Source organism: Phocoena phocoena, chromosome 11 (assembly GCF_963924675.1).
Source record: "Phocoena phocoena chromosome 11, mPhoPho1.1, whole genome shotgun sequence".
Lineage (NCBI taxonomy): Eukaryota > Metazoa > Chordata > Mammalia > Artiodactyla > Phocoenidae > Phocoena > Phocoena phocoena.
In genome coordinates, this window is record NC_089229.1 from 4,358,652 (window position 1) to 4,378,348 (window position 19,697).

The 19,697-nt window shown below is 40.4% G+C and overlaps 1 protein-coding gene across 1 annotated transcript in view; it reads left to right on the forward strand.

The window, feature by feature from the left end:
* SMC1B (structural maintenance of chromosomes 1B) overlaps window positions 1–19,697 on the forward strand; it is an 85,924-nt gene that overhangs the window by 63,453 nt on the left and 2,774 nt on the right. Inside the window, exons 16-23 of the mRNA XM_065887293.1 lie at window positions 4,830–4,971; window positions 5,835–5,980; window positions 7,760–7,913; window positions 11,517–11,615; window positions 13,459–13,615; window positions 14,115–14,269; window positions 15,266–15,417; window positions 17,529–17,598. Coding sequence (XP_065743365.1) covers window positions 4,830–4,971; window positions 5,835–5,980; window positions 7,760–7,913; window positions 11,517–11,615; window positions 13,459–13,615; window positions 14,115–14,269; window positions 15,266–15,417; window positions 17,529–17,598 — 1,075 coding nt within the window. The remainder of the gene's footprint in view (window positions 1–4,829; window positions 4,972–5,834; window positions 5,981–7,759; window positions 7,914–11,516; window positions 11,616–13,458; window positions 13,616–14,114; window positions 14,270–15,265; window positions 15,418–17,528; window positions 17,599–19,697) is intronic.

The window sequence follows — 19,697 nt, forward strand, 5'->3', positions numbered from 1 at the left end:
TGAGGATGTTCCCTTCTGTTTCTAGTTTGCTGAAATTTTTTATCGTGAATGAGTGTTGAATTTTGTCAAATACTTTCTCTGCTATCTTTTGGGATAATTGTATGGTTGGGTTTTATTTTGGGGGGGTAGCTTATTAATATGGTGAATTACATTGATTGATTTTAGCATGTTAAACCAACTTAGCGTACCTTGGGTGAAGCCCACTGGGTCATGCTGTAGTATCCTTTTCAAATATTTTGGATTGATTTGCTAAAATTTTGTTAAGGATTTTTGTATCTATATTCATGAGAGTATTGCCCTATAGTTTTCTTTTCTTGAGATGTCTTTGTCACTTTTTTGTATCAGGGTAATGCCAGACTCATAAAATGGAGTTTTCTCATGGAGAGTTTTTATATTATTTCTTTCCTAAAAATTTGGTAAATTTTTCAGGTGAAGCCACTTGGGCTACCCACCTTTCTTTATGGAAAGATTTTTAAATTACAAATTCAGTTTCCTTATTAGATACAGGGCTATTCAGGATATCTTATTTTCTTGAGTGAGTTTTGGTAGTTTGTGTGTTGGAAGGAATATTTGTGCATTTCATGTGAGTTATCAAATTTCTTAACAAAGTTATTAATATTTCCTTTTTATTCTTTTCAATTTATGTAGGATCTGTACTGATGTGCCTTCTTTCATTCCTGATATTGCTAGTTTGTCTTGTCTTTTTTCTTCTTGATGTCTAGCTAGAGGTCCTTTGGATCCTTGGATCCTTTCTAAGACCAGCTCTTGGCTTCATTGGTTTTCTCTATGGTTTATCTGTTTCTGTGTTGTTGATTTCTGTTCTTAATTACATTGTTTCCTTCCTTCTACTTATTTTGGGTTTAATTTACTCTTCTTTTTCTTGCTTTTTAAGGTAGAAGCTTGCTTTATTTATTTTACACTTTTCTTCTTTTCATGTAAGCTGTTTATTTCCCTCTAAGTACCGCTTAACCTGCATCCCACTGCTTCTGGTATGTTTTATTTCATTTTCATTCCATTCAAGGTATTTTCTAATATTCTTTGTGATTTCTTTCTGTGACCTATGGGGTGTTTAGAAGTGTTATTTAATTTAACAGAAATTGTTGTGGTGGGGGGAGGATTTAGATATGTTTCTGGTACTGATTTATATTTTAATAATTCCATTGTGGTAAGGAATATATTTTGTATTATTTAAATCCTTTTAAATTGATTGAGACTTATTTGATAGCATGGCATGTATTGTATCTTAGTAAATGTTTCATGTACACTTGGAATGAATATGCATTGTGCTTTTGGGTGGAGTGTTTTCTGAGTGGCGCTTAGGTCAAGTTGATTGGTGTTGCTAGGTCTTCTGTGTACTTACTGATTCTCTGTCTAGTTGGTCTAGCATTTCCTAAGAGAGGAGTGTTGAAATTTCTAAGTACTTTTGGATCTCTCATTCTCTTCTTCCAGTTCTGTCAGTTTATACTTCATGTATTTTAAAGCCTTGTGATTAGGTGCATATATATTTGGGATCATTATGTCTTTTTGCTGAATTAATCCCTTTATCTTTATAAAATGCCCCTTTTTATCCCTGTCATATTCCTTGTTCTGTAGTCTGCTTGAACTTCAATATAGTTTCTTGCTAAGGAGTTCTGCCAATCAATCATAAAAATACAACTGGAACTCTGATTGAGATTGCATTGGATTTATAGATTTATTTGGGGAGATCATCTTCAAAATATTAAGTCCTCTCATCTAAGAACATAGAATATATCTTCATTTATTCTAATCATCTCTATCCTTTATTAAAATTTTAAAGTTTTTTCCATAAAGATCTTATGTGTTCTTAATTTCTAGATATTTTATAGTTTTTTTCCTCTTATGACTAGTATCTATTTTTATGATATTTTCCTAGTTGCCTTCTACTGGTTTAGAAAAATGGTATCAAATTTTAAATTATCTAACATCTGATAACTTTGCTAATGCCTCTTATTACTTACAGTAGCTTATCCATTATGTATCCCAGGTATTAAGTTTGAGGTGCCTGTGACATCCAATTGAAGGTGTAGTAGAGTAGACAGTTGAATATACAAGTTAGGAATTCATGGGAGAGGTCCAGGCTGGAAATATAAATTTGGGGATTGTCAGTATACAGATGGTACTCAAAGTCATGTGACTGGATAAGATCACCAAGGGAATGAATGTAGATAGAAGAGAGAAGAGATCCTAGGCTATGTAAGCAAGTTGAGGAGTTAAGAAGGAACTATTAAAGGAGCAGCCAGTGAGGGGAGAGGAAAGCCAAAGTGGTATCCTGGAGCCAAGTGAAGAAGTGTTCCACTCGTACACAGCCTGTGCGTCTGCCTCCTGCAGCAGAAATAAACCCCTGAAGGGTTTGTTCTTAACCACTCGTACAAGCAGCATGGTCAGTGATTAAGAGCAGGGATTCTTTGGCCCTTGCCTGAGTGTGTCATGCCTGGCTCCAGCACTTCCTAAGTGGGTAGCCTTGGGCAAGATACTTAACTCTCTGTGCCTTGGTCTCCCCAACTGTTAAATAGGGATAGTGGTATTACCAACTTCAGAGAGTCATATAACTTAAGTGAGTTAATTCATGTAAAAGCATTTATAATGGTGTCTGGCATATAGTAACCTCTCATTAAATATGACTCTTTGTTTTTATCATTACTGTTGTTGCCTTTGTATTACTAGTATTTAGCACAGTATCTGATACAATTAGTGCTTTAAAATGTTTCTTAAATGAATGATTCTATTAGCAGGCTATGTGAGGGAGAGTGGGTGGAGAAAGTATGAGCTACAGTTGATATTGAAATTCTTTTTTTTAGAGATACGGCTTTTTTATTGAGTTACAGTTGATGTACAATATTATATGTTATAGGTATATAATATAGTGATTCATAATTTTTAAAGGTTATACTGCATTTGTAGTTTTTATAAAATATTGGCTGTATTCCCTGTGTTATACAATATATCCTTGTAGCTTATTTTATAACTACTAATTTGCACCTCTCAGTCCCCTCCGCCTATATTGCTCCTCCCCCCTTTCCTCTCCCCACTGGTAACTACCAGTTTCTTCTCTATATCTATGAGTCTGCTTCTTTTTTGTTATATTCACTAGTTTGTTGTATTTTTTAGATTCCACACATAAGTGATATTATACACTATTTGTCTTTTTCTGTCTGACTTATTTCACTTAGCATAATACCCTCCAAGTCCATCCATGTTGTTGCAAATGGCAAAATTTTGTTCTGTTTTATGGCTGAGTAATATTCCATTGTATATATAAACCACATCTTCTTTATCCATTCATTTGTTGATGGACACTTCGTTTGCTTCCATATCTTGGCAATTGTAAATAATGCTGCTATGAACACTGGGGTGCATGTATCTTTTCGAATTAGAGTTTTTGTTTTTTCAGATTTATACCCAGAAGTGGAATTGCTGGGTCATATGGTAGTTCTATTTTTAGTTCTTTTTTTGAGAAATCTCCATATTATTTTCCACCATGGCTACACCAATTTACATTCCCACCAACAGTGTACAAGGGTTCCCTTTTCTCCACATCCTTGCCAACATTTGCTATTTGTGTTCTTTTTAATGATAGCCGTTCTGACAGGTGTGAGGTGATATCTCACTGTGGGTTTGATTTGCATTGCCCTGTTGATTAGCAGTGTTGCGCATCTTTTCATGTATTTGTTGGCCACCTGCATTTCCTCTTTGGGAAAATGTCTATTCAGATCTTCTGCCAATTTTTTAATCTTGTTGTTTGTTTGATGTTGAGTTGTATGAGCTGTTTGGATGTTTTGGATATTAACCTCTTATCAGCCATATCATTTGCAGATATTTTCTCACATTCAGTAGGTTGTCTTTTCCTTTTGTCAGTGGTTTCCTTTGCTGTGCGAAAGCTTTCAAGTTTAACTAGGTCCCACTTGTTTATTTTTGCTTTTCTTCCCTTTGCTTTAGGAGACAGATCCAAAAAAATATTGCTACAATTTATGTCAAAGAGTGTTTTGCCTATGTTTTTCTCTAGGAGTTTTATGGTTTCTGGTCTTACATTTAGGCCTTTAATCCATTTTGAGTTTATTTTTGTATATAGTGTTAGAGAATGTTCTAATTTCATTCTTTTACATGTAGCTGTCCAGTTTTCCCAGCATCACTTGTTGAAGAGACTGTCTTTTTGATGCTGGAATTCTTTGTGGGGACTTTATGAAGCTAGCAAAGTAGGAAAGTACATCAGAAAGGAACATGTTCTTAAATTCCCAAGTTTGGAGTTTGTGAATGAACAGCTATTTGAAAAGACTGATTGGCTAATTAAATAAGAATAAACATATGAATTGTTACTTAAAGAGAAAGATAAGGGAAGGAAACTATAGATTTTAAAGGATTTAAGAAACATATTCATATGCAGTGTATGAATCCTGATGCAGTTTTTTTTTTAATTAATGAGACCCAGGAAATTTGGCAGTGATAGCATTTTGATATTAAAGATGTTATTATCATTTCTACCTATAGTAGTTTATGGTTATGTATTAAAAATCACTTCACTTTTGGAGATACATGTTAAAATATTTACAGATGAAATTATAAGATGTCTGAAATTTACTTTAGATAATCCAGTGGTGGGAAGGAGTGATGAGTGGGATTATAGATAAAACAAGATTGACCATGAATTGATACTTATTAGAGTTGGGTGACAGCTATATGGGAATTCATTATAGTATTCCCTTTATGTTTGTATTTGTTTGAAATTTTCCATAATAAAAACTAAAAAAGAGTTTAAAAAATAATTGAAGGACTCTGTTTACCACTTGTAATGCTTGACTTTATTATACTAGATTAGAATTTGAGAAACAAAATACTCGGCTTAATGTTCAACTTGAATATAGTCGCAATCAGCTGAAGAAAAAACTGAATAAGATTAACACATTAAAAGAAACTGTCCAGAAAGGTAGTGAAGACATCGATAACCTAAAGAAGGTAATTAATGATGGGTGGCTGAAGTCATTGAAATGATGACTATCTTCCATGATTAAACATTCGTTGAGTTCCTGAAAAATTCTAATAGTGATAGAAGGTGGGGGCAGGGTACACATTTGAGAAATACTTGAAGTACAGTCCACACAGCTTCATGAATTATTAGATGTTGGGAGGGGTGTGACACGGTGAGTCCTGAATTCTAACTTGGTGGATAGGAGGAGAGATTAAGGAGAGAAAATTCTGGACCTGTGGAGCATGACTTCCCTGTGTGACATCTAAATAGCAATTTCCAGCAGGTAGTTAGAGAGGACATAGATAACAGAAGTCTAGGCCGGTTTAGGGGAGTAAATTGAATCCATATGTGAGTGGGTGAGGCTCCAACCAGAGAGGAAGGCAGTGAAGAGCAGTGGGGCGAGGATGGAGTTCTGGAAGGAGAGGCCACATAGGTTATGAAGAGGCCAGAAGGGGTGGTGTTACAGAAGCCCCAGAGAGGGAGGGAGAAGGAAGTGAGGAAAGTTGTCGAAAAGGTAAAGTCTGGAAAATGGCAATTTTCAAGAGGTCAAAATCTGGAAAATTGCCAATTAAGAGGTCATGGTAGCAAGGACATTTTCACTGGACAGTGGAAACAGAAGTCAGACGGCAGCAAGCTGAGAAATGAATCCAAAGTGAAAGAGAAAGGTAGGTAGTGATTACCCGGAAGTGTAAACAAGGGTGGGTCACGTTCTGTGGTAGAGGTTCAGGCAGCCTACAGGATAGGGGTTTACCTTGGAATGGCTGGTTTTGTTGTATTAATAATAAAATGATCTGTTGACCTTATTAATGTAGAAGATGGTAAATCTACAGTGTAAATCATCTCCATTCAGGCTGAAGAAAATTGTCTGAAAATTGTGGATGAACTCATGGAGAAACGGCAGCAACTTAAGGACATGGTTGTCACTCAGAATACCAACACTGAGAAAGTCCAAGCTCAAATTGAAGAGGAACGGAAGAAGTTTTTGGCAGTTGATAGGTGACTAAGAAGTTTATCAGAGTTTAAAAGATGTTTACCATCAATTTGAATTTTATTATAGGAAGTCTTATTATTTGAATATACACCCTTTGTTGCTTTTGGTCCCACATCACACCTGTCAAGCATTGCAGTTTGAGGAAAACCAAGAGAGGTGGTTATTGTTTAGAGTGAACAGTTCCTTTTGGTGGGTGAAAACATGGACCTATATAAAGAGTTCCTTTCCCTAAATCCCCTTGACACCAGTACCTTCCTGTTGGGGAGTCTCCTGCTAGTCTGTCTGTGTGACAAAGCATAGCAGGTGAGGCGCAGAATCTAGAACTACACTGCATGGTTCCATGCCCCAGCTTTGCCGCTTAGTTACTGTGCCTTCGTTTTCTCATCAGTAAAATGGGGATAATAATAGTGCCTACCTCGTAGAATAGTTGTAAGGATTAAATAAGTGAGTGTTCATATGGTACTTAGAACAGTACCTGTTACACAATAAGCAGGTATGTTTGCCATGATGATGACCAATAACACTTGGAGTCAGCTGGCTTGTTGCACCACAGTGACATCTGCTTTCCTGTGTGACTGACACAAACATAAGTGATCAGATGAAATGAGCTCTGTTTTTGCTCAACCTCTTGGCATTTCACAATTTCCCACAATGTTCAAAGACCTTTAGTATTTCAAGATACAGCCAGAAAATTCTTTGTCTAAAATTTTTGAGTGGAAGTAAGTTCATTTACTCTTGATTTTTTTTTAACTCGTATTTAGTTTAAACAGAACCACATCTCTGTCATCAGATTTTTAAAAGCCATATAATTCTTAATTTATTTAATTTTATTTCTGGTCCTTCTTCTGGATCCTCTTTAAAGTTCCACCTTGTTTCAACTGGTAAAACTCCCAAGCCCTCATTAAGATAGAAGGCATTACGTTAGTGGTGGCAGTAAAAAAAGTTGAGACTGTCAGGTGCATAATGACTTAACTGGTAAGACATTTCTCTTGCTAAGAGACTCTTTCTCTTGGTTTGATGTTCTAAAATGTAGAAATTATACTGAAAGAGAAATGCAGCTTGAAAAATTGTACAGATTTAAAAATAAGGTAAGTGGGGCTTCCCTGGTGGCGCAGTGGTTAAGAATCCGCCTGCCAATGCAGGGGACACGAGTTCTATCCCTGGTCTGGGAAGATCCCACATGCCGCGGAGCAACTAAACCCGCGTACCACAACTGCTGAGCCTGCGCTCTAGAGTCCGTGAGCCACAGCTACTGAGCCCGCGTGCTGCAACTACTGGGCCTGCGCTCTAGAGCCCACGAGCCACAACTGCTGAGCCCACGTGCCACAATTACTGAAGCCCGCGTGCCTAGAGCCTGTGCTCTGCAACAAGAGAAGCCACCGCAGTGAGAAGCCTGCGCACTGCCACAAAGAGTAGCCCCTGCTTGCCACAACTAGAGAAAGCCCGCGTGCAGGGACAAAGACCCAACCCAGCCAAAAATAATTAATTAATTAAAACAAAAATAAGGTAACTAGGAAAGCACTGTATTGGTGCTAGCCTGATTAAAGTAATAATGTTTATTATTGAAAATCCTCCCTTGGATTAAATAATTATATTCATGGCCTTTATCAGGAGTGTTAAAGTTTAAATTACAAGCATCCATGGGCTAACTCTGCAACTTAACAGCACTCATAAGAAAAAGTCTTTTTTTTTTTCATGTAAGTTTATAACATGTTTTTCTTCCTTGGTGCAACTTTACATAATGAGTAAAATATAATCACTTTTTCATATCTGTGTATTTACAGGGAAGTGGGAAAATGGCGAAAAAAAGTTGTAATCCTTCAAACTTCTCTGGAACAGAAGCGGTTAGAGAAACATAACATGTTGCTTGATTGCAAAGTTCAAGACATTGAAATACTTCTTTTGTTGGGGTCACTGGATGACATCATTGAAGTGGAGGTATTCTAGCAAATGATTTTAAAATATGTGCAGTTGTGTGGAACTTAATGTAAGGCCTTTGGCTGCTTAGTGAAGTTGCATCTATGCAGATTCTTCCTCTTGTTCTGAAGCTCCTTTAGGGGCAGAAAAAAACGTCTCTAGGAGGGAAAAAGGGCAGGATGGTCCTCATGCCACAGGGCTGGGCATTTTGTGCAGTTCTATTTCTCTTGCTAATCCATGTCCTTTGAGCCCCACAGGATGGACCAGAGTCTCTTACCTGTGCACAGATGCCCAAGAGGGGTCAGAGACTTGAACCTTTTGGAGTTAGGGGTGCTGGGGAGGCGGTGTGAGCCACAGGCCAGGTGCCAGTGGCCTGCTGGCGTGAGCACTTCTCTGTACTCTGGTAACGTCGTCCATGGTGTGTGGAGGGGTCTTGCTCTGCACCTTCACTGACAACCTGAGGTGGTTCTCTCTCAGCAGAAGCGTGCCTCACTGAGTCTGTCCAGGTGGTGAGAGTGTGGGGGAGGGGAGGCAAGAGCAGGCCCCACGGAGCCAGAGGGCGAGACCAGCGTCGGCCAGCGGTGGACGTTTCTCTGTTTGCCTCTTTCCTTTCTTCCTCGTCACGTTTGTACCACACAGTACTCTTTAGGCTGGCTGGAAGTTTATACACCCTTAGTTCTGTCACTCATGTTAAGAAAGATATGACTATACAGTTCAGGAAGAGTATCTTACTGTTAGCCAATCCAGAGGATGGTGAAAATAGTTATTTCTTTTACCTCTCAGATTATCTCTGAGTTCTTTAGTGAATCTCTGTGGTCTCCCTTCCACATCCCTCCTCCCCTTTCTGCTCTGCCCCCAGTCAGAAATCCATGCATTTCCATCCAATTTCTACTCCAGAAGAGGCCTTCAGTCCTTTGGGTTCTTCAATTTGAAGTAACTATAAAACAATTTTTCTCTTGCTAATATTGACCACTTTTCATAGCATAATTCTGGTGTGATATTATACTCAGACATCCTTTTTCTTGGGAATTCCCTGGCGGTCCAGTGGTTAGGACTCGGTGCTCTCACTGCCAGGCCCCCGGGGTTCGATCCCTGGATGGAGAACTAAGATCCCGCAAGCTGCGCGGCTCGGCCAAAAGTCTTTTTTCTCTATTTTAGCAGAGATCACATCCCAGATAGAAGGTAAGGAAAGGATAAGGAAAGGAGAAGACCCTTTGCTGGCCACAAGTGTCCTGAACCCCACTCAGATGGCTTTAAACGGGGAAAAGGCAGGTAAAGGGCTAGGGCTGGAATGGAGGCAGTCTCACACGTGACTCGGTCCAGGAATTTGAACACTGTCAAGGACTCTTTCTGGCTCAGTATGTATTGGCTTTATTTTTTCAGATCAGCTTTCCTCGTGGGGCTGCAGCTGTAGCCACCAGCTTTGACCAGAGGGGAAAGACACCTCTCCCCTGCCCCCTCTCAGTTAGAAGAATCCTGGGGAAGAACTCTGGCTCATTCAGGGCCACGTGTCTGCTCTTAAAGGGTGCAGAGAGAGGGAAGGGAGGCATCTGTAACAGCAGAAGTGGATGGGAGCAGAAAAACAGTACTCACAATAATATAGAGAGAAATGGAAAGTCTGTTTAAAAGGCAGTGTAATTTTAGAAGAGGTTCGTCATAGAATAGTGCAGAGGAAGAAGCTGTTTTAATGACTGACATCTAGGTGAATGCTGTTGGTTAAGTACTCCTGCTGCTGCTTTGGTCCTATTCTTTCAGTTAGTGTGAACTTTCAGAAGTATTCTCCAACATGCCCACCATGAGTGTGAAATTATTTGTTTATTAGTGTGAACTACTTTCATATTCATAGTGGGCTCTTTCAAAGCAGGTATTAATCCCTTAAGCCGGATTAATAGTGAATCATTATCTAAAAAGAAAAAGTGATAGTTCTGCTCCACTTTGTGCTGATCAAGCCACACTGGGACACTGCATTCGCACACTAAGCATGGTGCTCTTTGAGAGTAAAGTGTCCACGATAGTGAAAAGGCCCCAACCGTGTCGTGCTGGGAAGAGAAGGCTTGGAGAATATGGTTATCCCTCGAAGAGAAGAAGGTCTGTCATAGAGGATGGACCCTACTTGTTCTTTCTGGTCCTAAGGGGGATACTAGGGCTGGGGGATTTAGGACAGAGTCAGATTTCTTCTACTGGGGAACACTTCCTACTAGAAAGAGGGAGGGCCTCTAGTGGGGAGTTCCCTGATTAAAATTTTACAAGACATCTAGTAGCAGCCATGTGATAGGGGTGCTATACAAGGTAGTGTATAAAGCCCAAAACAGAAAAGGCATTAGGTATAAATTGTGTCTCTCCAGAGGGCTGGACAAGGATCGCTGAATAGAATTAATTGTCTTACAACGGTTGTAAGGAATCATTGTCTTACAACCATTGTAAGGTAGAACCTGAGATTTCCCTTCCATTGGAGGTGTGCAGACAGAGGGTAAGTTACCTACATCTGCCAGGATTCTCATAGAAGATTCTTCTATTGTGGGGAAGACTACACCAGATCACTGGTTCCCAAAGCATACTGTGCACGTGAGGCATCTGGGGATCTTGTTTCCTAAGAGGTTGCATTGCTAATGCTCCCAGGCGAGGCCCGCTCTCGCTGGCCCACTGACCACACTTTGAATAGCAAGGCATCAGATGGCCATGTAGAAGCTTCATACAAAATACGATGTTGAATCACATAAACAGGAACCATGAGATTCAGGGATTCAGCATTACATTTTGTATTCAAGTTCCGCTTCCTTGTGAACCATTTTAACATAAATATATTACATAAAATATAGACTTAATTCCAAAAGTAGTTTTATTGGGTTTGTTTCAGCTGAGAAGGTCTAGAAAAGAGTGAGTGACAAAGGGTTTCTTTTCTCTTAATTTGTAAGTCTTTGTTTTTGGTATCAGCATCACACCAAAGACCAACCTACAGCTGAGTAACTGCTCATGTATTTGTCCCTTCTTTCCTATTCCTCTCTCCATTCAGAGTGATATATATTGGAATGAAATATGTTGCTATGTTGTCAGCATTGCATTAGGCACTGAGACCACAGCAGTGAGTATAACTGCCAAAAATCCCTTCCTTCACATTCTACTAGGGGAGAGAGAGGCACAGAAGCAAAATGGTAAACAGGTACAATATTCATGTACTTGGTGATGCTGTAGGCTAAAGAAAATATATAAAGCAGGGAAGGGCATAGAGAGTATTGGTGGAGGAGAGTTTGCAATGTTAGATGCAGAGGCCACGGATGTCCTGAGAGAAGGCAGCTGGTTAGCAGACAACGTAGAAGATGAAGACATGCAGACATCTAGGGGAAGTGTGTCTAGGCAGAGGGCAGTGTGCCGGCCCTAAGGTGGACGTGTGCCTGGTCTGTTCAAGGAGGCCAGTGTAGTGGGAGCAGAGCGAGTACCAGGAAGACTGGCACAAAGTAAAGTTAAAGGGGAAGCAGAGGCCAGACCATCATGGCCTTGCAGGCCAACATAAGGTTTTAACTTTGAATCTGCATGAGGTGGCAATCAGCTGGAGACCTTGGGACAGACAGATGAGTAGAGATCACCATTTCAGATAACAAGGAAAGGGCTTCATATGTTTTTCAGTTGGGACCTGAAGCAGAAAGTACCCAGGCAACAATGGATATATATGAAAAAGAAGAAGCCATTGAGATAGACTACAGCTCTCTAAGAGAGGATTTGAAGGTAATTGAAAGATTTCTGTTGTTCATGACTAACTCATGGTAATAGTGAATATTTAAATACTGCAGAATAATTTTAGATGATAGAGCATAAATTTAGGGGAGAAAGTAGATTTCCTAATGGTTTTTTAAGAAATAGTCTAAATAGGTTACACATAAAATGTTTAAAACATTTAAAGTTTTTATATCACCGTTTCTGTGTGTTCTGTAGAACACCAATACCATGAAATGTCTTGCCAAAGAAGAAAAGTTTCTGTCAGTGTTTTGAAAGTCTTTTCCCTTCTTGGAGATTCAGAATGAATAGTAACGTCTTTGAGAAGTCCTGAAATAGACAGAAGTAGCCAACATACTCCAGCATCCTGAATTGCCCTGTCTGTGTCCCAGTGCAGTACCCTCAGTAGGCAACAAATCCTTCACAGCTACAGAGCACAAACCTGGAATCCAGTTTCATGGTCTCTTTAATTTAGCAGCTCTCACTCTTTCTCTTAACCCTATAGCCATATTTAGCTTTGTGTTTTGACTTCGTCCTGAAGCTGCTTCTCTCATGAGGGCAAAATGACTGTAGCCTTTCTTGGCCTTCCAGCCATCCAACCACAACCCTCAGAGAAGAGAGAGACTGCCTTTTGTAGTGGTGCTGTTCTAAAGATTGAAGAAAGGCTTTTCCACAAAGCTCTACCAATTGTCCTCTCATCACAGTGGCCTAAATTGGGTCACATGTTCATTCCTGACCAATCACTGTTGGGGGTGGGATGGACTTAGCTTTAGACCAAGCAGGGTTCCTGGGACGTATGAGGGAGATAGTCAAACATGGGCTCTGTTAGGAAGAAATGGAGAATGGACACCAGGTAGCAGTAGCTACCACATCTTCTAATTTCAGATGTTTCTAATATATTTTGTTAGATTTGTTGGGCTCTTTTCATTGTACTTGTGGTACTTTTGGCAATCAGAATAAAGTTCTTATCTATTTTATAGTCTATTCAGTGCTTTCGTATTTAGAAAGTCCTTCCCCACGACATTACTGACTAAATATTTATAAATATTTTCTTCCTGTTAGTGATTTTTTTGTTTTCACTCACCTATTTAATTAATCTGAAATTTATCTTTATATATGGTATGAGGTAAGAATCTGTTTTTTAAAAGGTACGTAAGTTAACCGGTTTACTAAACATCTTCTAAATAATTCTTTTCCCAATGAATTAACATGTCACCTTTATCAGATATTAATTAACCCCTCTGGGGGGGGGGTCAAGAAAATTTTCCTGGAAGGTGATGCCTACATCACTTTTTCTCTTCTCTCTTCACTCAAGTTAGTTCTGCTCATTGTTTAGGTTTCAACTTAAGTGTTACCCCTCCAGATGGGTTGGATCCCTTCTGCCTGCCCCATAATACCTGTGCTTGCCTGGTGGAGGGTTTCGCACTGTTGCAGACGCCAGTTTGCATGTCTGACTTCCCTGTGAGCTCTTTAAGGGCAGGGACAGAATAGTTTTCATCACTGAATCCTCAGTGTCTAATACATAGTAGATGATCAATATTTTTTAATGAACGAGTAAATGAAGTGATACGTGAATTGTTACTTTTTTAGCCAGATTAAGAAAGATGAAGGTGCAGCGCGTTCCAGGAGAGCAGCATCTATGACTCTAGAGCTAGGAAAGAGCACAGCCAACTTCAGGAAGCTACAGCAGTGTGACCTGACCGCACTGCAGACTCAGAGAGGGCTGCAAAGGAGGGCAGGAGTGGATGCAGAGGGAAACGGGCCAGATCCCGAAGGGCCCTGTGCCTAATTATTGTACCTTAGCAGTTTGGATCTAAATGGCATGCTAACCATTGCTGTTCTTTGCCAATAATAGGCTCTAGAATCTGAAAAAGAAATTGAGGCCCACCTTAAACTCCTACGGCAACAAGTAGCATCCCGGGAAGATGTCCTGCTGAGGACAGCGGCCCCAAACCTCAGAGCCCCGGAGAACCTAAAGACTGTCAGAGACAAGTTTCAGGAGTACACAGACGGTGAAATTAAGCTTTAGTTGTTAGCAATATCATATTCATGGGTGTCAGGGGCTTTGATTTCTATAACATATACTAATAATCCCCCCTGAATTGTACATTTGTTTTTATTATATATATTTTTTCCTCTATTATCTTATAGCAATGTACTTTTAATACTGAATCACTAATTCCTTCCTTTTTGAAAAGCGTTCTGCTTTAATATAAAGACAGGTGTATTGATTATTTTAGAATAGTGTCTTATTTCATACCAGCATAAGAGGCATATTAGATACTCTGTTGGAGTTTGTTATTATTATCTAAAAATCAGCCCTACCAGAAAAAGGGCTCATCAGTTTTAAGTCATTTTCTTGGAATTAATAATAGTTGAGGTGTTTTGAAGGTAGATTTTACTCAGACAACCAAACCCAAAATCTAGTTTAAAAACTATTTTATGCTTTAAAGGTGAAATAAGAGAAGCCCTTGGTGGTCTCCAAAATAAAGAACATTGATTCTCTCTTAGCTTTTGAGGCCAGCAGAAAGGAAGCCAGAATATGTAGGCAAGAGTTTGAACAGGTGAAAAAAAGGAGATACAATCTTTTCAGCCAATGTTTTGAGCACATCTCAGTCGCAATTGATCAGATCTACAAGAAGCTCTGCAGAAACAACAGTGCCCAAGTACGTATTTTTCACCTCAAATATGAGTGGGAACTTCATGTCGGTGGTGGTGTGTTTTTTTTTCTGGTGGGAAATCGCCACCACACTATCTGAATGACCCACTTACCGGGCAAAGTCAGCTCATGGAAATTGGTCATTGCAGTGACCTGTATTCTAGGTCCTACTCATTCCACCACTAACCAGCCTGGACAAGTCAGAATCTCTCTGGTCCTGCTTCTTCATCTGCAAAATGAATGGGTTAGATCATTTGGTTTCCAGGGTCTCTTTCAGTTCTGGAATTCTGTCACCTGTACTAATTTGATTTTATAACGCCGTCTCTGTAGTAAAGTTAGGGTGATGTAGATGATCTGGGGAAAATGGTTGATCTGGGGTCTGTGGAGTTGCCCAGAATAACAAAGGAGAGGGAAAGAACTAAAGGCAGCGTTCAAATCTAGATATGCCCCTTGTAACGGTAATCTCTCTGTTCCGTGATCAATAGCCACAGCAAATACTGTGGACTTGAATGTGGACTAAAGATGTAGATCTGATCTGATCTATCTGCTTTTCCCTCTTTCTCATGGGATTCTTTTATGACTGAGGTAATCCTGAATCATATATTTAGAATTTTCACCAAAAATAACTTATTTTCAGTAAAGTAAGACTAAAGGACAGGATTCATCAATATGGATTTGATGAAAGGACCAATGAAAGAACTGAATGAAGATTGCTTTAGTAAGACTGCTGCGTATGCTTCTGAGCTTTGGATGGCAGCCTGATGGGAAGGCCTTATCCTTTGTGTTAGAATGCTTTCCCTCTACTCCCCGCCCCAGACACCCTTGCTGTCTGTGATTACATATAGATAGAGCTAAATACATTATTTACAGGCATTGATATTTTTCCATCAAAATGGAGGAAAATCTAACCAAGAGTATTTTGTAGTTAAACTCTGTTGCAATTCCAAGTTGAAATTTACTAATAGCTTTTCTGATGCTGCTAAATAAATAACATGTGTTTCAGGCATTTCTTAGCCCAGAAAACCCAGAAGAGCCTTACTTGGAGGGAATTAGCTATAACTGTGTGGCCCCAGGCAAACGGTTCATGCCAATGGATAATTTGTCGGGGGGAGAAAAGTGTGTGGCAGCTTTGGCTCTCCTGTTTGCTGTGCACAGGTAAGGTCACAGTGAGCTATATGATTTTGCATCAGGGCAGAAACCAAATAGACCTTCCTACAGAAGATCTGTTAATTACTTGTCTTTAGTCATATTTAGCGTACGTGATACTAAACTTTTTTTCAGCCAGACAATTCAGGTTATGCTGTAGGCCTGTAACAATTTAGGCAGCAAATCTAAGAGAGAATTCAGTCTTCGACAGATTTTTATTCAATTTGTTATTATCAGTAGCTACTAACATTCCAGCTTCATAAAAGAAAGGAGAAAAAGGAGTATCAAATGGCCAGATGTGAAATCAGGATTGCCAAAAAACAGTACCAACAATAAAGCCAAACAAAATAAAAACACCTAACTTGTATATTATTTTCCTTGTCCCTATTCAGAGATCTGCTATTTAGCAAGGAATGTTAAACAAAGTATTTCTTGTGAAAAAAATGTTTAACCTCCTCATTTCCACTGATGATGGTGACACTTACGTTTGTAAAATAAAGCAAGGGAAAAAATGTTAGCTAAAATTAAGGCAATTAACTTTTGACATTGAAAGCATTAGATGAAGAACTAAGGTATAGATGATGCTGCCTCTCTATTTTCATGATCAGAAAGATCAACATAAAAGTTTTACAGCTGTTTTCTACTGGTCTCAAGAGGGAAAAGGAATTGACAATTACAGGAAAGGAAAAGAAAATGCCATTAATGCAGGAGGACTTTGGGAAAAACAGGAGGCAGGAACTTAAACAAGAGCCTGTGTGAAGTAAATCTTAGCAGAATAAGACTAATACTAGGTGTCACCCCCATCCCATTTATTCAACAGATATTTATTAAATATTTACTGTGTGTCGAGTGGTGTTAACAGACATTAGAGGGACTTCCTTGGTGGTCCAATGGCTAAGATTCCATGCTTCCAACGCAGGGGGCCTGGGTTCGATCCCTGGTCAGGGAACTAGATCCCACATACCGCAACTAAAGATCCCGTGTGCCGCAACCAAATAAATATTTTTTCAAAAATAGACATTAGAGACAGCAGTGAAGAAAACAAATTCCCTGCCTCAAAGATGCTTCCTTTTCGTTGAGGAAGACAGATGATAAATAAGGTGTATTAGTAAAGTAATTCTCTAATATAGAGACTATTAGAAAATGACAGATGCTATAGAGAAAATTAAAGAAGGGAATGGCGATAGTAACAGGGAAGGGTTTGCAATATTTAAAAGTCTTCTGGGAAGGCCTATTTGAAAAGGTAGTATCTCAGCAAAGATTTGAAGAAATTAAGGGAGGAAGTCACATGGATGGATGTTCTAGGGGAGAATTCTAAGGGAAGAATGTTCTAGACACGAGGAACAAGTGCAAAGGCCCTGAGGCCAGAGGGAGCCTGGCGCCTGTAGAGAATAGACTGTGTGCAGCAGTGGCAGGCCCAGGATTGGGAAACTCGTGTAGCAGTCAGATGGGAGGATCATGGCGGGTTTGGACCAGTGTGGGAGCAGACAGGGCGTGGGGTAGGAGGGACCCTAATCAACGGGAGTGATAAGAGCTGCCATTCACTAAGCTGAAGAGGACCACAGGAGGGATGGGTTTGAGGGGTAGGTGAGGAGTTTGATTTTGCACAGGTTCAAGCTAGACACCCACATGGAGTTGAGGAAGCTGTTGGACCCGTGAGGCCAGGGAAAGAGAGAGGTCAGAACTATCAATAGAAGATGCTTAAAACCTCCAGAGCAGATGAAATCACCAAGGGAGCTAATCAGATAGAGGAGTGCTCTAAGCGCTGAGCCCCGAAGGCACTGCAGTGTCAAGAAGTTAGAGAGATGAGGAGGAGCTGGTAGGAGACTGGGGCCTGGAGCAGTGGGTGAGGCACAGGGCAGAGACCATGTCCTTGTCCTTGACGTCAGAGGAACGGGGAGGATCGCCCCCCCCCCACGCCCCCAGTATCATCTGCAAAGGTCACCTGGGATGTGGACTGAGAATTGAGCGTTGCATTTACCGACATAGAGGTCATTGGTGACCTAGACAAAAGCATCCAAAAGGATGTGTTTTATTTATTTATCCTGAATACTCTTAGTCCTCTCCTCCAAGTCTTGTAAAACAAAGTTGTAACTTAAGCAATTATAATTTTTTTCTAGTTTTCGGCCTGCTCCATTCTTTGTTTTAGATGAAGTAGATGCAGCCCTGGACAACACTAACATTGGCAAAGTAAGTTCCTTTCTGCTTTTAATTTCCAGTACAGTGTCTGTAATTCAAGGATCATGATGCAGCAGTCAGAAGGCAATTTACCCTGAACATGTTTATTTGATAATTGCTGGTTAAAAATAGATTTTTCTAAGTTAAAAATCTAAAAACAAGATGATTCAGGGTAGTAGCTTTCATTCAAGGTTTAGGGGACCCTCAATGAGTTCCTGGGGAGTCAAGTGAGACTCACTATACTGGATCCACAACATTGCTACTGGGTGACTTGCTTTTCCCTAAATCTAGGTTTTGGGGACCTAGTAGCAGACCTTAATAGTAGGCCACATGGCAAACAGGACCAAATCAGTGTTTAATAAAGTCCAAAAATAACATATCTAAATAAAATTCCAAAGGAATTAAAATTCAAAATTCTGCTCCCCTTTGTTTATTAAAATTTATAGTCATTTACTACACTTGCACTGTTTTCAGTATTTGAGACCATGGGGGAACTAAGGACACAATTGAAAGTCAGCCTTAAAGATCAGTGCCTAGATACACAAAGCCACCTGAGAGACAGGCTCTCAGACCACACATCCTGACTGTAAATTTTTGACCCGAGAATGGGGCTCACCATGGACACGTGACCAAAGGATAGAGGCAAACACTGGCAGTGCCTGTCACTGCCCAGGGCTGGGACAGCTCCATCCTGCAGAGTCCCTGTGTTGTGGTCCTACTTCCAGAGCCATCCATTTCCAGAAATGGATGAATGAAATGACTGGGCTTTGCATTTACAGCTGCTTACAAGGAGGCTGCTCTGGTCATGCTGACAGATATATCTCTGTTAATTTGTAAACTGGCATTCTGGTTTATACCTTAGTCTTACAAGCTCGGTTAATGAGTCCAGCCCCGAGAGATGTAGTCAGTCTTGGGGTGCCACCCTGACAGGTTGAGTCTCTGAAACTGACCTCCCTGATTTCTTACTCTGTTGAACCTCATGTGTAATGCCTGGGAGAGTCGGGATTTTTCAGGAGCTGCAGCCTGGGGTAACTTCTAATTTTAGGCAACAGTGGTCATCTTTCAGATTTCCCAGGGTGTATTCATCTAACCCAAACCTCTCTAGGACCTTATCTATTTTTTAATACTTTTTTAAAAATTTTTATTTATTTATTTTTGGCTGCGTTGGGTCTTTGTTGCTGCGCTCAGACTTTCTCTAGTTTCTGCGAGTGGGGGCTACTCTTCATTGCGGTGCGCGGGCTTCTCATTGCGGTGGCTTCTCTTGTTGTGGAGCACCGGTTCTAGGTGTGCGGGCTTCAGTAGTTGTGGCTCGCGGGCTCCCAGAGCGCAGGCTCAGTAGCTGTGGTGCACGGGCTTAGTTGCTCCGCAGCATGTGGGGTCTTCCCAGACCAGGGCTCGAACCCGTGTCCCCTGCACTGGCAGGCGGACTCTTAACCACTGCGCCACCAGCCAAGTCCCGGACCTTGCTTTTTAAACGTGTCATAGCGTACATAAGAATAGCACATCAACACCACACTCACAGAAGTTAGAAAACAAATCCAAAGTCCCCCGCACATTGTAGAGAACAGGCAAGAGCCACATTCTGTGACCTACCAGAGACTTCAGGATAACCGGGGGAAGAAGAAAACGGGAAGAAAAGAAAATCTTGATTTGTGTCTCTTGAATGCCAGCCAGTCTGCATCAGCTAACTGGACTCCATAGCCTCACTCATTTGGGAGGAATTTCCCCTCAGGTTAATTTTAGTACTTTGTATCCCATACCCTTTGTGTGTGGTCTGGGGGGTGGGTGGGATCCATCACTGTGGACTGCCCCTTCTCTCTGTAGCATTTAAGGGATCCATATCTTCTAGCAAAATCTAGATGTTCGTATTAGTGGCATCTTCACATACTAGGTCTTTCTTAAGACTTTTCTGTTTGCACCTATCCTATGTATTAAAAACCTCTTAATTTCCAGTTTCCCTTTGAGATTTATGTTCCTGGCACCCCTTGCTGAACTGAATATGAGCAGTGATGTAATATGAGCAGCTAGGAAGGCGCTTCCACTCCCTCTTGTGATCAGGGTGCCCAACATTTATCACAGGCAACTCTCCTAGCAAAATGCATGCCTTACAT